The sequence below is a fragment of the Dama dama genome, chromosome 24, assembly GCF_033118175.1.
Source record: "Dama dama isolate Ldn47 chromosome 24, ASM3311817v1, whole genome shotgun sequence".
Classification (NCBI taxonomy): Eukaryota; Metazoa; Chordata; class Mammalia; order Artiodactyla; family Cervidae; genus Dama; species Dama dama.
Window position 1 is genome coordinate 56971893 of NC_083704.1, and position 14502 is coordinate 56986394.

The 14502-nt window shown below is 42.2% G+C and overlaps 1 protein-coding gene across 1 annotated transcript in view; it reads right to left on the reverse strand.

The window, feature by feature from the left end:
* Positions 1–2863: 2863 nt before the first annotated feature.
* Positions 2864–14502, reverse strand: part of FAM240A (family with sequence similarity 240 member A) — a 35568-nt gene continuing 23929 nt past the window's right edge. Inside the window, exon 3 of the mRNA XM_061127785.1 lies at positions 2864–14436. Within this exon, the coding sequence (XP_060983768.1) occupies positions 14334–14436 (103 nt within the window). The 3' untranslated portion in view covers positions 2864–14333. The remainder of the gene's footprint in view (positions 14437–14502) is intronic.

Here is a 14502-nt window from a genome sequence, read left to right on the forward strand (position 1 = left end):
TGCTTCTATAATTTTCTTTGTTACTGTAACTGTTGAGGTTTCATCCTCCCGCTGGGCCCTCCCCGCCCCCCCGCCCAGGCTAATGCAGAAACTCCCTCCAACTCCCTCACATCCTGAATGTTCCTGTCCCTTCAGATGTTGGGCAGTGTGAGCTCAGGGGAGACTCCACCTCTCCCATCTCTATCTCTTATGCTGACTGGCTCTGAATTGCAGGAATTTCTTCTGTCTGATGTGCTTCTGTGTCTCTCTAATCTTGTCTGACCTATAACTAACCCTTGGGTGGCCCAAATCCCACAGGATTCCCAGGCTCCCAGGAAACTAAGATTCTGTTCCCTCCTTGCTTATGACATCTTCAGCTTATAAATTGCCCTGTCATCATATCGGGCCTCCCCAAAGTTGGGGCTTTGGGTCCCCAAATCTCTTTAGTCTTTCACTTTAGGCACTTCTATTTAATAGACCTGACTCATTCAGGACAGATAGTAAACCACACACCCTCCAGTTCTCTCTCTTAAAAAAAAGGGATGGTGTAGCTTCCTTCACAAACCACAAAAACAAACACCAGATAAACTGAACAGTTAAAAGGTAAAAATAAAACATATTAGAAGAAGAAATAGGGGAATAAGTCCCCGTATTAGTATGTGAAAAGCCATTTTATTTAGGGATGAGCATTAACTTCTATTGATGCTGCCTAAAGGTTTTTGGGACCAAATTAAAATGTTAATAGTAGACCACCTGGTAGATTGTACCAATTATCAGTGTCTTGGCTAGAAAATTCATTCAAGAACTGAAGGGTAAAATGAAGTTTTTGTACATGTAAGTATATAATAGGAATAATAGATTTAATTTTGAAGGATGGAATATCCAAGATAACTTTCAAGAAGTTTCAAGAACTGTTGACTGAGCATAGCTGTGCCCCTGGTATACTAGAGAACATAGGAGAAAAACCTCCGCTAACTGAGAAAGAGGTGAAATTATAAATTTGATTTGGAATCACTCTCTCTATAAAAATGGTGATTTTTTTCATGTGTCTGTTACCTATCTATTTGAGAACCATAAGATGAATCTTTGAAATGTTTATGTACTCCAGGGTCTATTTTACTCCTTAAATAGACCCTAAAATAAACCCTGCAAGGTTTTCTTATCAGTACTCGGCTGAATACTGATGTAGGACTCGGGCGGCAAAGATGCAGCCTAGTAGTCCTCTGGCGGCCAAGAAGAAAAAGGTCTGCATAGTCAGCATGGCGCTGTGACAGACGGGGAAGGGGGAGACCCAGACAGTAAAGGACACCAGCATGCTTGACCTTGGCTTCACCGAAGGTATCAGGGAGATTCCTGACTGGGGAATCCACAGCAGTGCTTCCCAGGGCCAGGGATCCCATGCATTCCAGGACACAGCAGGAGGCAGTGACGGAGCCCTCTGCATCCAGCGATGATGTGTGTAGACTCATAGAGTGTGTGTGCATCTCTGTGAAAAGAGGAGACAGTCCCAACCTGATTCTAGATTCTGACTTGGATCAAGGCATGATGTGAGTGGCAGAGTCAGTGCTCCTGATATAAACCACTGTCTTATCCTCTTCCCTTTATTTTGAAAGCTAAAACCACAGTCATGATTTTAGCCTAAGCAGTAGGAATAACCACAGTAAACACAAATGTAAATGTCATTTACTGAGCTATGCAGGTGCCTGGGTTGGGAGGGCTGATGGAGAGTAAGAACAGAGGAAACCCAGGAAGAGGAGGGTGAGCAGGATGTAGCTGAGAGCCAGTTGCTGGCCTTGATGATCGAGAGTCTCAATGCTTCACAGAGACCCTGAGGAGCACAGCTGTGAGAAGAGAATAGCACAGAGTGGTACTGACCAGAGCCATCCTTAGTGGCTCTTGAGAATCCAGGAAGGTCATTTTCTTTGGGAGACAGTGGTCTTGAGTTGAGTTTGAGAACTGATGATCAGTGTACCTCACACATTGGTGTGTATCTAACAAGGAGAGAAAGGATGTACAGTGTCTCCAGTTCAGGGACTCCTACTGATGCCCGAGGAAAAGAGTCCCCTTTGGGAACTTGAACACCCTGTTCATCTCGATGCACACTCAGACAATAGCAATGAAATTTACAAGTTTTTGTTGATGCTATCTAAAACTTTTTTGAACAAAATGATAATTTCTGTCTTTTTTTTTTTTTTGCTTTGTGTAAGGGAGCTATTTTGGTTCACAGGGAAACTATTATAGAGTCTTAGATATATAAATATAATATCTTCAGGTTCTCTCCCAGATTACAATGTTTCTCCAATAGGTTGAGTAATTTATTCTCGAGAAATATGATTTTTACTGAGTATTAGATAAGTTTAAGGAATGACTGTTGGTTTTGTTAGGTGTGATAGCTTTATACTAGTTATGTGGGAAAATGTCATATTTTCAGGGAAAATTTCAGAGAAACCTAAGGAGTGAAATGTCAATGTATCTGTAATTTATTTTCAAAAACATTTGCAGAACAGTTATAGGTAAAGCAAACATGGCAAAATGTTAGCAGTTGTTAAATTTTGACCACATATATATGCATAATCATTATACTTTAAATCTGAAAATGCTTATAACATAAAGATTAGAAGAGGAAAGGAAAAAAACCTCATCTGGGGAAAATTCTCCCAAGTTAAAAAACATAATTAAGTTTAATTTCAGTGGAAAATTGTTAATTCATTCCAGAGCCCCAAATTTAAGCTCTGAGTTAAAATAACACAAAATTACTTTAAAGCTGGCACAGAGGACTTCCCTAGAGGTCCAATGGTTAAGACTCTGTGCTTCCAGTGCAGGGAGTACAAGTTTGATCCCTGGGCGGGCAACGAAGATCCCTCATGCCATGTGGTGTGACCAAAGTGGGGGAAAGAAAAGCAGGCACAGTTTTTCCAGTTTTTACTGTTATCTGTTGTAATCTGACATACTAAGGCTCATTTTGTTAATTTATTTTGTTTGTCTACCTACACTGCTTCAGGTCCTTTGTGTCTCTTACATATTAAATACCTAAAATTGGTATAAATTATGCACTTGACTATCAGTGTATGTTACTTGAGTCTTTCATCCAAGAATCAATCCGAAAGCACAGGATAGAATTAAAAAGTCTACAAAAATAATGTCAGTGAAGCACCAAGCTCGCCACCATAGGAAATCAGTAAACCAGGAGTAAATCAATGAGATGATACTGATTCTCCCATCCCCCTATGTCCTCAATTGCAGCTCCTTTAAGGAGTAAGATTCTTGGGGCAGGGGGCAGAGATCTTTATTTTCCCCAGAGAAATCAAAGGCCATGCACATCTCTTCAAGTATGTTGGGGAAACTCAGAGAAGGGAAGGAGTTAGGGCTCTGTTTCATGGCTCGTGGCTCTGTTGGATACAGACACCTGTCTCCATCCTGTCAGGCCCACACGTGACTAGTACCTTGGGGTTGTCACAAGAGACCTTTGAGTGCTTAACCACCGGCGGCTCCTGTAGCCCTGACAACTGCTGTGTGTGTGTGCATGCCAAGTTGTTTCAGTTGTGTTCGACTTGTTGTGAGACTATGAACCGTAGCCCACAAATCTCCCCTGTCCATGGGATTCTCCAGGCAAGAATACTGGAGTGGGTTGCCCTGCCTTCCTCCAGGGAATCTCTCCGACCCAGGGATTGAACCCATGCCTCTTAAGTCTCCTGCATTGGCAGGCAGGGTCTTTACCAGTAGTGCCGCCTGGGAAGCCCCTGACAATTGCTGAGATCTCTTCAAAATGAGGCTACCGTCGTTTTCTCAGACTCACTATGTATGTGGACCCTCAGGGCACTTTTCCCTCCAATGGGAATCATCCAGTTAAAAAAGGTGATGTGAAAACTTGTCCTCGATTTCAGCTGAAGTGGTCAATGCCACCACCTCAGCTCTGGAAGGTGTTTAGGGCAGCCTCAGCTTGCGGGCTGGGGCTGTTACAGATGATAAAACCTCCCTAGGCTTCCTCCTTGCAGGAGAAAGTGGAACCTGCAATCCTAATATACCCTGTGTACCTGGATAAATGCCTGGGGCCAAGAGGAAAGGTCAGCACAGAGACTTAAGGAGAAAGCCACTTGGCTTTGTTTGTTTGTTTGTTTCATTTATTTTTATTAGTTGGAGGCTAATTACTTTACAATATTGTAGTGGTTTTTGCCATACACTGACATGAATCAGCCATGGATTTACATGTGTTCCCCATCCCGATCCCCCCTTCCGCCTCCCTCCCCATCCCATCCATCTGGGTCTTCCCAGTGCACCAGCCCTGAGCACTTGTCTCATGCATCCAGCCTGGGCTGGTGATCTGTTTCACCCTTGATAGTATACTTGTTGTAATGCTATTCACCCCTTGGCTCTCTAAAGTACACATCATCAGGGTTGATGGGATTTGTTTGGCTGATGGGTCCTGAACCTTGGGGGACAAGATTGAGTCAATACTGTCCAAGGATTTCATCCTGCAACTTGAGGTCCTGTTCAGTCAGCTTAATTACCTGCTGTGTGAGTCCAACAAAATATATTTGGCTGGCCTGTCAGTGTGATGTATCAGATTGGGAATCAATTTTTCTAAACCCTTTGCAGGATTCTTTCCAAAAAACTGTACTCTCTCTCTAATTCATGGACTTTACTTCCTTCAGTTTGTTCTCTGCCTTCTTTGTACCCTTCCCTCTTCTTGTCCCAAGTCCTCATTAGACTCTAGAGCTGTCCTCCAAGGTAGCTTTCTGGGGCTAGAAGGATCTGAACTGGGCCGCTTCATGAACAAGGAACAGTGACCACCCATCGCTAAAGCCACTCAGGGCTTATATACACAGTTATGTTTAATAGGGAAAAGCCAGCTGAGAAGCCGCAGGGCGCACCGAGGTGGGCTCAGGCCTGGCACAGCTGGACTGGACACATGTGAAAAAGTTCTAGAAGCATCAGGCTGCTGTAATGCCCTTCATTTTATAGGCTGAATCGAACCAATTGAACAGTTATGAAATAATGAAATCTTCCTGGTCAGGAAGTGCCCTTGTAAAAAGGAGAAGCCTCTGAAGCTTAGCCACGGACAGCAGCCTGTTTTATGTGAACTAATTCAGACAAGCTGAGTGAGTTCTCTGCTGAAAGGGGGAGCAAATGTTGCCCGAGGTGACAACCGTTCAGCCTCCTCGGCCCTGCTGTGAATGGGATGTTGTTGAGGAGTTTCTCATAGAGCAATGTGCTTGTGTGAATGCTCCATTCATTCATCCAACAGGTAAGTTGTATGTCTTATAACCTATTACGAGTGTTGTTCCAGACCCTAGGGCTGTACTGGATGCCAAGGCAGCCAAGGTTTCTGCTTTCACATTCAGCCTCAGAGCCCTCTAAGGTGGGCCCTGGGTCTTCCTGGCCCCAACTTACCTTACCCTTTCCCCACAGCCAGACCATGTAGCTGGAACCTTCCTTTCCTGGTCTCCGCCCACTGTTTGTTTTTCAAGTTCTCCCAAAGCTGGTCTTCAACCTGGTAGATGCATCATCCTGGTGACCTTTCCACAGATTAGAGAAAAGGAAGCAGTGCCTGCTCATTTCCAAAGAACAACATCTAGGACTGTTCAGATCTCTGAGAGGACACAAGCCAGAAGGACAGGACGGCCTGGGAGCTGGGCTTCAGGGCCTGATTCATCCCTTAAGCCTCTTTTTTGACCTCAAACAAACTAATCCTATGTCATACAGGTATTATTTTCAAGCACTATACAAGATTCCATAAACATGTTTTTTTCCTAGAAAAGAATTCCAGTGGAACTTTAAAAATGATAAGTTGCATCCACATAGGTGGACATGACAAGTTAATTTTATGATCAGTCCTAAAAGAAGAATTTCATTCTGCTTATATTCATGTGGTTCACAAAAAACTAAACTAAACCATACCAATCAATAAAAATCTCTTTGGGACATGTTCAGCCTGGGAATAGGTTAGAGCCCCACCCAGTCAGCAATGTTGGGGTATTTCCAAAGAAAGACATCCCTTTTTAATACTCAGAGATGCAACGTTCACAAACTGTTCCACCTGCCAGCACACCCATAAAACCTGTCCCCATAGAAATGGGATCTCCAAGTCCAAGACCTCTTTTTCCCACTCATCACCTCCTTGACTGAATTCATCATTCTCTCTGATGGGTCATAGACCAGCATGGAACTAGCCAAGACTTCTGCCGAGTCTCTATCCCCCATTTAGGAGACCAGATACACACTGAAACAGAAGGTCCTAAGATATCCCTTTTTAGAGTATCTAAAAAGTGTCCTGAGGAGGTAGTGCTCCAGAATATCTGAGCAATGGCCTGGAAATAGGATTCTTTCTCTGTTTCAGACTCTATTTAAAAAGTACCACTTCCATCACGCTTCCTGAGGGACCTACAGCTCACCAACCCAACTCCCTTGCACCCATCCTAAGTGAACCATCACTCATGGAAAGGGGGCAGCACTTCCCAAAGAAGGTGTCCTTGGAGGGGAGTGGGAGGCTCTGACCTTCTCTTATAAATTAAGCAGTATAAAGATGATAAATTTTAATTGTGTTAAAGTTACTGTCACCTTTGAACTAGGGTGTAGTGGTCTCATTCTAAACCTTATGAACTTAAGAACCTTGTGAATTTTGAAGGTAGAACTGGCAGGATTGGTGAGTGGTTTAGATGGAAGGCTTGAGAGAGAGAAGAGCCAGGGTGACTAGATTCTAATCTGAGTAACAGAGCGACTGGGGCACTATTGATGGAGATAATGTGATTGGGGGTGGCGGAAGATAGGAGTGGGAGAGGAGAAACTTTCTGGGAAAATCTTAGAAGAAAGAATACTTTGATCTTGAGCATTTAAATGTGGGAACAGCCTTTAAGAGCACTCACTTGAAGCCTATTTGTAACTCTAGAAATTATCCTTCTTAGAAGTTTAGCAATCTATTCAGTTGCTTTACACCTCCATTTTGCACCATCTATTTGCCTACCATAACTTATGATATGTCAGGCACTGTACTTTACTTATGAAGAAAGTAATTTTTAACTGTATTATAAAGATGAGGAAACTGAAGCTCATAAATAATTAAGGTCATCTAGCTAGAATTATGCACAGTAGAATTCTCTTTCTGTATGTTTAATATGTTATAATACAGAAAGTTAGCCCGACACAAATTATCAGGTGCTTCGTGGCTTCAGAACAAACAGCACCAGCTCCCTGGGCCCTGTGGAATACATGCTCCCCTGTCCAGTAGCTTCTGATCACTAATTCCTTTATCCAGAGTATGCATAGTACTTACTTGCTGAGCCAAGAGAATCCACGAGAGATGTCTTTGAAAAATCCTTGGAATCCTGTTGGTATATATTTATGGTGACCACATTTCTTCACCAAAAATGGTGACACAGGAGCAGATATTGGCAACACATTCGAAATCGGGACTGCTCTGGAGAACCCACGGTATCTAGGCTGCCCTTGAGATAGAATTGGGAGAGTTTTGTTTGCAGAATTTAGTCCATGAGTTGAGTGGACTCTGGGTGTTCTCCTTCCAGTAGGCAATCTAGCACCAAACTTCTGAGACTGACTCTTTCCCCTTTAGAGGTGTAACTTGGCATTCTAGAGCACTGCACACATCTGGGACCTCAGGTCCCAGCAGACTTCACAGGCGATGTGGGAGGCCCAGTCTCTACAGAACAGCCCCATTCCCTGATCCAGACTCTGAAATCTCCTTTAAATATTTATTTATTTATTTTTGACTGCACTGGGTTTTCACTGCTGGGCTTGGGCTTTCTCTAGTTCTGGTGAACGGTGGCTACTCTTTGTTGTGGTGCTCAGGCTCCTCCTTGCGGTGGCTTCCCTTGTTGTGGAACACGGGCTGTAGAACAGGCTTAGTAGTTGTGACACAAAGGATTAATTGTTCCGCGGCATGTGGGATCCTTCCGGACTGGGGATAGGATCTGTGTCCCTTGCATTGGCAGGTGGATTCTTAACCACTGGACCACCAGGTAAGTCCTGAAGTCTCCTTTAATCCATATTGTTTATAACTTTGTGAATAAGAGAAATGTGTAGGCAGCTTTGAAAAGGGAATTTATTATACAGATGCATCAGTACCTTATGGAGCCCAAGTTGGGTAAGCAGTCAGACCCTGGGAAGGATGAGAACTGGGAGTGGAAGGCCGCCGAGAACCCTGGAGGACACTTTTTTCACCCCTAATGTTTTTCTCCAGGCATCTGCTTCCCTCTTATTTCTGAGCAGCTAGACTTCTCCACTTTATAGTCTGAGGCCATGGTGGCCCCTGGAGCTCTCAGATTTCCATGGTATTCATTCAGATTCTCAGAAGGAAATGGATTCTTCCTTGATCCACCCCACCTCACCCTGGGGAAATGTCTGCTGGGTCTGCACCACGCTCGTTTCTGAACCCAAGTCAGGACAAGGCTCTGCGGTATAAGCCTGGCTGCTGTGGGAACCACAGATTTGGAAAGGAAAGCCAGAAAGGAACTTCTCTGAGTTTAGCTCTGAGCAGATGCTGCTCAGAACAGCTAAGGGTGGGAATGTGACCACAGATCTGTTGAGGTCCTGTGGGTGTTTGCCATTTGGTCATGGTCCCCTTGGATCTATGAGGACAAATTCTTTTCTGCTCAGTACACTTTCCGCCTTTTATTTGAGGAAACTGCTCCTTCCCCATTCCATGCAAGTCTGGTGGGATACAGTATTTGTTCCTTCCTGACTAGCTTATTCCACTTAGCCCAATGTCCTCAGGGTTTATTCATGTTGTACCACGTGTCAGACCTTCCTTCCTATTTAAAGCTCCATAGTGTTCCATCGTATGGATATGCCGTATTTTGCTTATCCATTCGTTCGTTGATGGATATTTGGGTTGCTTCTACCTTTTGGCTACTGTGGATAATGCTGCTATGGACGTAAGTGTATAAATACCGCTTAACATCCTGCTTTAAATTCTTTTGAGTATATATGCAGTAGAATTGCTGGCCCATGTGATAATTCTTCATTTAATTTTTTGAGGAACTGATACACTGTTTTTCACAATTGTACTATTTTTACATTCCCACTAACAGACAGGATTTCAATTTCTCCACATCCTCACCAATACTTACTTTCTGTTTTTTGGATAGTAGCCATCTTATGGGTGTGAGGTGGTATCTCATTGTAATTTTGATTTGCATCTCCCTAATGATTTAAGGATGTTGAGCATATTTTAATGGGCTTTTGGCCACTTGCATATTTTCTTTGGAGATTTCTGTTGAATTTCCACTTAAATATAGATACTTAACTACATTACCCATTTTTGAATTAGGTAGTTTGTGTTTTGTTGTTGAGTTCTAGTTCTTCATATGTTCTGGCTGTGAAACCCTTATCAGATATATGATTTGTATATATTTTCACCCATTCCATGGGTTGCCTTTTCACGCTATGGATTGTGTCCTTTTATGTACAGAAGTTTTTTATTTCGATGTAGCCCAACTGATCTATTTTTTCTTTTGTCATCATATCCAAGTCAAATTAAGAAATTATTGTCAAATTCAATTCATAAAGTTACCCCTTATGTTTTCTTCTAAGAATTTTATAGTTTTAGCCCTTATATTTAGGTCTTTGATCCATTCTGAGTTTATTTTTGTAAATGGTATAATAAATGTCCAACTTCATTCTTTTCCATGTCAATATTCAGTTTTTCCCAGCACCATTTGCTGAAATGACTATCCTTTCCCATTGAATGGTTTTGCCACCCTTGTTGAAAATCATCTGACCACATATGCAAGTTTATTTTTTGGCTCTCTATGTTATTACATTGGGCTATGTGTCTGTCTTTATGCCAGTACCACATTGTTTTGATTACTTTAGCTTTGTAGAAAGTTTTGAAATCAGCAACTATGAGACCTCCAACTTTCTTCTTTTTCAGGATTGTTTTGGTTATTTGGAGTTCATTGAATTTTACAGCAGATTTTTCTATTACTGTAAAAATCACCATTGAGATTTTGATAAGATTGCGTTGAATCTATAGATTGCTTTGGATAATACTGACGTCTTAACTATATTAATTTTTCCAACCATAAATATGAGATATCTTTTCATTTATTTGTATCTTTTAAATTTCTTTCAGCAATATTTTGTACTTTTAAGTGTACAAAACTTTTTGCCTCTTTAGTTAATTTAATTCCTAAGTATATTATTTTTTTTGATGCTATTACAAGTGGAATTGTTTTCATAATCTTTTTCACATAGTTCATTTTTGGTACATTATAAATATAACTGATTTTTGAGTATATTTTATATTCTTCAACTTTTTTGAATTCACTTATTATTAGTTCTGACAGTTTATTTTGTATTTGTGTGTAATCTTTAGGGTTATCTTGATATAAGATCATGTCATATAAGAACAAAGATAAACCTTTTATTTTCTTTTTCTTGGCTAGTTGCTCTCACTAGATGTCTAGTACTGTGTTGAATAGAAGTGGTGAAAGTGGGCATCCTCTCCTCTTGGGACTCCAGTGACACAAATTTTATATCTTTTGCTATTGTCCCATAGGTCCTGATACTCTGCTATTTTTTTTTTTTTTTTTTTAGAAGACTATATTCAGGACTTCCCTGGTAATCCAATGGTTAAGGCAGAGGGTGTGGGTTCAATCCCTGGTTGAAGAACTAAGATCCCACAAGCCATGTGGCACTGCCAAAAAAAAAAAAAAAAAAAAAAATTAAACAAAACTGTTTTCTCTTTCTTCTTCAAATTAAATAATTTTATCAACTATCTGAAACTTCACTGATCCTTTTCTCTATATTTTCTTTTCTGCCCTTGAGCTCATCCAGTGTTATTTTTGTTGTTTGTTTGTTTGCCTTGGTTGTGAAAGCTTTCATTTCTAAAAGTTCCATTTGGTTCTTCTACGTATCTATTGTTCCTTTGCTGATTTTTTTTTACTTTTTCCATTTGCCTAAAGAGCTCTTGTAATTACTTGTTGAAGTGTTTATATAACTGCTTTAAAATCCGTCAGATAATTTCAACCTCTATGTCATCTCAGTACTGTCTGTTGATTATCTTTTCCCATTTGAGTTGATATTTTCTTGACTCTTGGTATGAGTAATTTTGGACTGTATCCTGGACATTTTGAGTACAAGGTTAGGAGGCTCTCCTTTTCATATAAGTATTTTAATAGGCAGTCAATCTATTTATGTTAAGAATGCGTGTCCTGGCCCACTTTTGTGGGCTATGTTTTAAATATCAATTACTTTTCAAAGCCTTTGCAGTGCTTTTGTGGTCTGTTGCTTGTGTGCTACCCAGAGGTCGATTTGAAACCTATGCCATTCCATGCCGTAGTTTAGTTATCAAAGTTTTTGCTGTTTGGTCCTGATCAGTTTGATAAATGGGCTGTGTCCAGGACTTCATACCCAGATTGAAAGCATCCCATTCTGCTATGGACTGCAGTGTCCTCCCTATCCCCCAAATCCTACCCCTTCCCAAATTCATATCCTGAAGCCCTAACCCTTCATAGAGACAGGTATTTAGAAATGAGGCCTCTGGGGGGTTATTAGGTTTAGATAAGGTCATGCAGGTGGGGCCCTCATGGTGGGATTAGTGTCCTTGAAGAAGAGACACCAGGCTTTCCTGGTGGCTCAGTGATAAAGAACCTGCCTGCCAATACAGGAGACACAGATTCGATCCTTGGGTCAGGAAGATCTCCTGGAGAAGGAAATGGCAACCCACTCCAGTATTCTTGCCTGGGAAATCCCATGGACAGATGAGCCTGGCAGGCCACAGTCCATGGAGTCACAAAGAGTCAGACACGACTTAGCTCCTAAACAACAACACGAAGAGACACCTGAGAGCTTGTTCTTTCCCTTCCTCTCTCACCCTCTCTCTCTCCCTTTCTCTCTCCTATGCCATGTGAGGACATAGTGAGAAGTGGCTATCTATAAGACAGCAAAGAGCTGTCATCAGAAACTAACCATGCTGCCACTTTGATCTTGGACTTCAAGTGTCTAGTACGGTGAGAAAGGCACTCATGCTTCTCTCCCCACCTCTTCCCCCTAGTCGTTGTTGCCAGGGCACTGAGGATTTCGTGTGAGCCTTCTTGCCTCTTGAGAGGCATCTGCAGAAGCTCTTGGCTTTCCTTCCCACCCTTGTCCTTCCATCTTTCTGTGCAAAGTAATCCTCCTGAACCATGTCCGTTGTGGCACTCCCCTGGCCAACACCCTTCAGTTGCACCCTTCAGTGGCTGGCCCTTGGGAAAAGCTCAGATGCTCAGCCAGCAAGGCCCCGAATGCTGATTTCCTCAGATTCAGCTCTTGCTACATTTCTCCTCACTCCCATTCTAGCTTAGCTAAATGTATTCCCTCAAGACCTCCAGGACCTGAGTCCTGAATTTCACCTTCACTGGATCATGCCCAGGTGGGCTTAGCTAGCCTGTTCTTAAAAAGCCCTCTTTTGGCCAGAATGGGTCCCCATATCAGGTGGGCATCTTTGCTGCTGTGGCTCCCAGTGTTGTTTAGTTCTTCATACTTATTACCTTGGCTTTTCTGCTCTCTTCTTCCCTAGACTTGTAGCCTCCAGAGCCATCACTTCTGTTTTTTTTTTTTTTCTGCTGTATTTATAGCACAGTGCTGGGCATGTGATGAGTCAGAAAATCCACAACAAATTTTCACCTGCATTTTCTGCCTCACTTGATTGCATTTACATTCCAGCAGCAGCATTTTGCAGTTCGTGATGGTAGGCCTTTGCTTCTAAGAGCCTCCTAGACAGAGCCTGCAAGTTCTGTCTTTTCTTCTCCTTCTTTTTAACTTCTATTTCCCTCTTAGGGGCTTTCCTGGTGGCTCAGACAATAAAGAATGCGCCTGCAAGGCAGTAGACCAGGTTCAATCCCTGGATCACGAAGATCCCCTGGAGAAGGGAATGCTACCCACTCCAATATTCTTGCTTGGAGAATTCCATGTACAGAGGAGCCTGGTGGGCTACAGTCCATGGAGTAGTGACACAGCTATGACTAAGTGACTAACACTTTCACTTTCCCTCTCACATCCAACAAAAATTCATCTTTCATCAGAATGCTCTCAATGATCCCAACTGAGATTCATGGTTTATTCATTGAATTGAATCCCAGGTTGAATGAGAGACCATGGCAGGGAGAAGGGCTCTGAGCCCTGTTTCCTGTATCATATAAGTGTAATCTGAGGAAATGCTCCCCTAAATCTTCTTGCCTCCCATTGAGATGGTGATTCCCATCTGGGTCCCCTGAGGATGTTAATGGAAGCACTTTGTGATGTATCAGGGCATTTAGAGGACTGGAACACCTCACTTTCTCTGTTCAGAATTGCCTTGCCTCGCTCGCTGTGTCTCCTGGTAGCACTGCTGCTTGAATATGTAAGGCTTTGCAGGTGCTAGCTGCCTACAACCATCAAGCACTTTACAACATACATCTATCTCTCTGCCCCTTTGCCCTGTTTGGGAAGTCCAGAATCTATGTGACAGACACTTTGTTGGGGTGGCAAGATACACCTTAGCTGAGCTGCCAGCATGCGGAGATCTAAAGCAAGAAAATGAAGAGCATGTGGGACTTGCCTAGTGGTCCAGTGATTAAGACTTCTCGCTTTCACTGCGGGGGCGTGGATTTGATCCTAGTTGGGAGAACTAAGATCCTGCATGCCTGAATGGCCAAAACAAAGAGCACACATGCCAGCAATGGCATGGCAGCCAAGTTATATTAAAATTATCCTAATCTTATTGAGTGGTTCTATGTGAACATGTTTTTGAATAAGCCAATTAAACTCATGTGAAGAAAACATAGTATTAGATCAATTAATTTATAAACCTTATACGAATGACTATTTACAATATTTTTATTGCTGCAGACAGGTGCATTTCTCTTGTAAAAAGAAAACAAGAGAAAGGATTACATGATCTGTTTCCTAGGGGAAATGTAGAGCAAAACTACCGTGCAAATGTTTAAAGTATTGGGTTGGCCAAAAGTTCATTTGAGTTTTTCCATAAGATGTTATCAAAAAGCCTGAGTGAACTTTTTGGTCAACCCAGTATGACTGTAAAAATCATCACCCCCCCCCCCCCCACCTTGTGTACTTAGAATTTCAAATATTGGGATTTCAAAATTAGAAGATAATATGGAAATAAAGTAATCTGCATAGAGCTTTGATGTTAGATAATTCCATCTTTAGAGGTACAGGGAATAATATTCTGGCTCCCATGAAGAGAAGACTATCTTGGCTAATAATTCCCACTCAGCACTGGAGAAGGATTCACAGGTAGATCCCCTCACAGGTGGGGGAAACAACAGTATGGGATATGTATGGTGTAGCAAAGGGACTAAGGGATTTGCACTGGCTTGTCCTGGCAGAATGACCTCAGTGCTTTGTATCCTCTTGTGTCAATGAAGCTCTTGGCCAACGTTAGCCTGCTTTTCTGTCTCATCTGGATTGCTGCGTAGTCTCAGCTTTGTTTCCACTTTCTGCTTCCATTCTTCCCTGAGCCTGAAAATAGAAACAAAATACACACAAATGGAGCATTCCTCTCCATGACTTTTGGTTCAGGGAAGC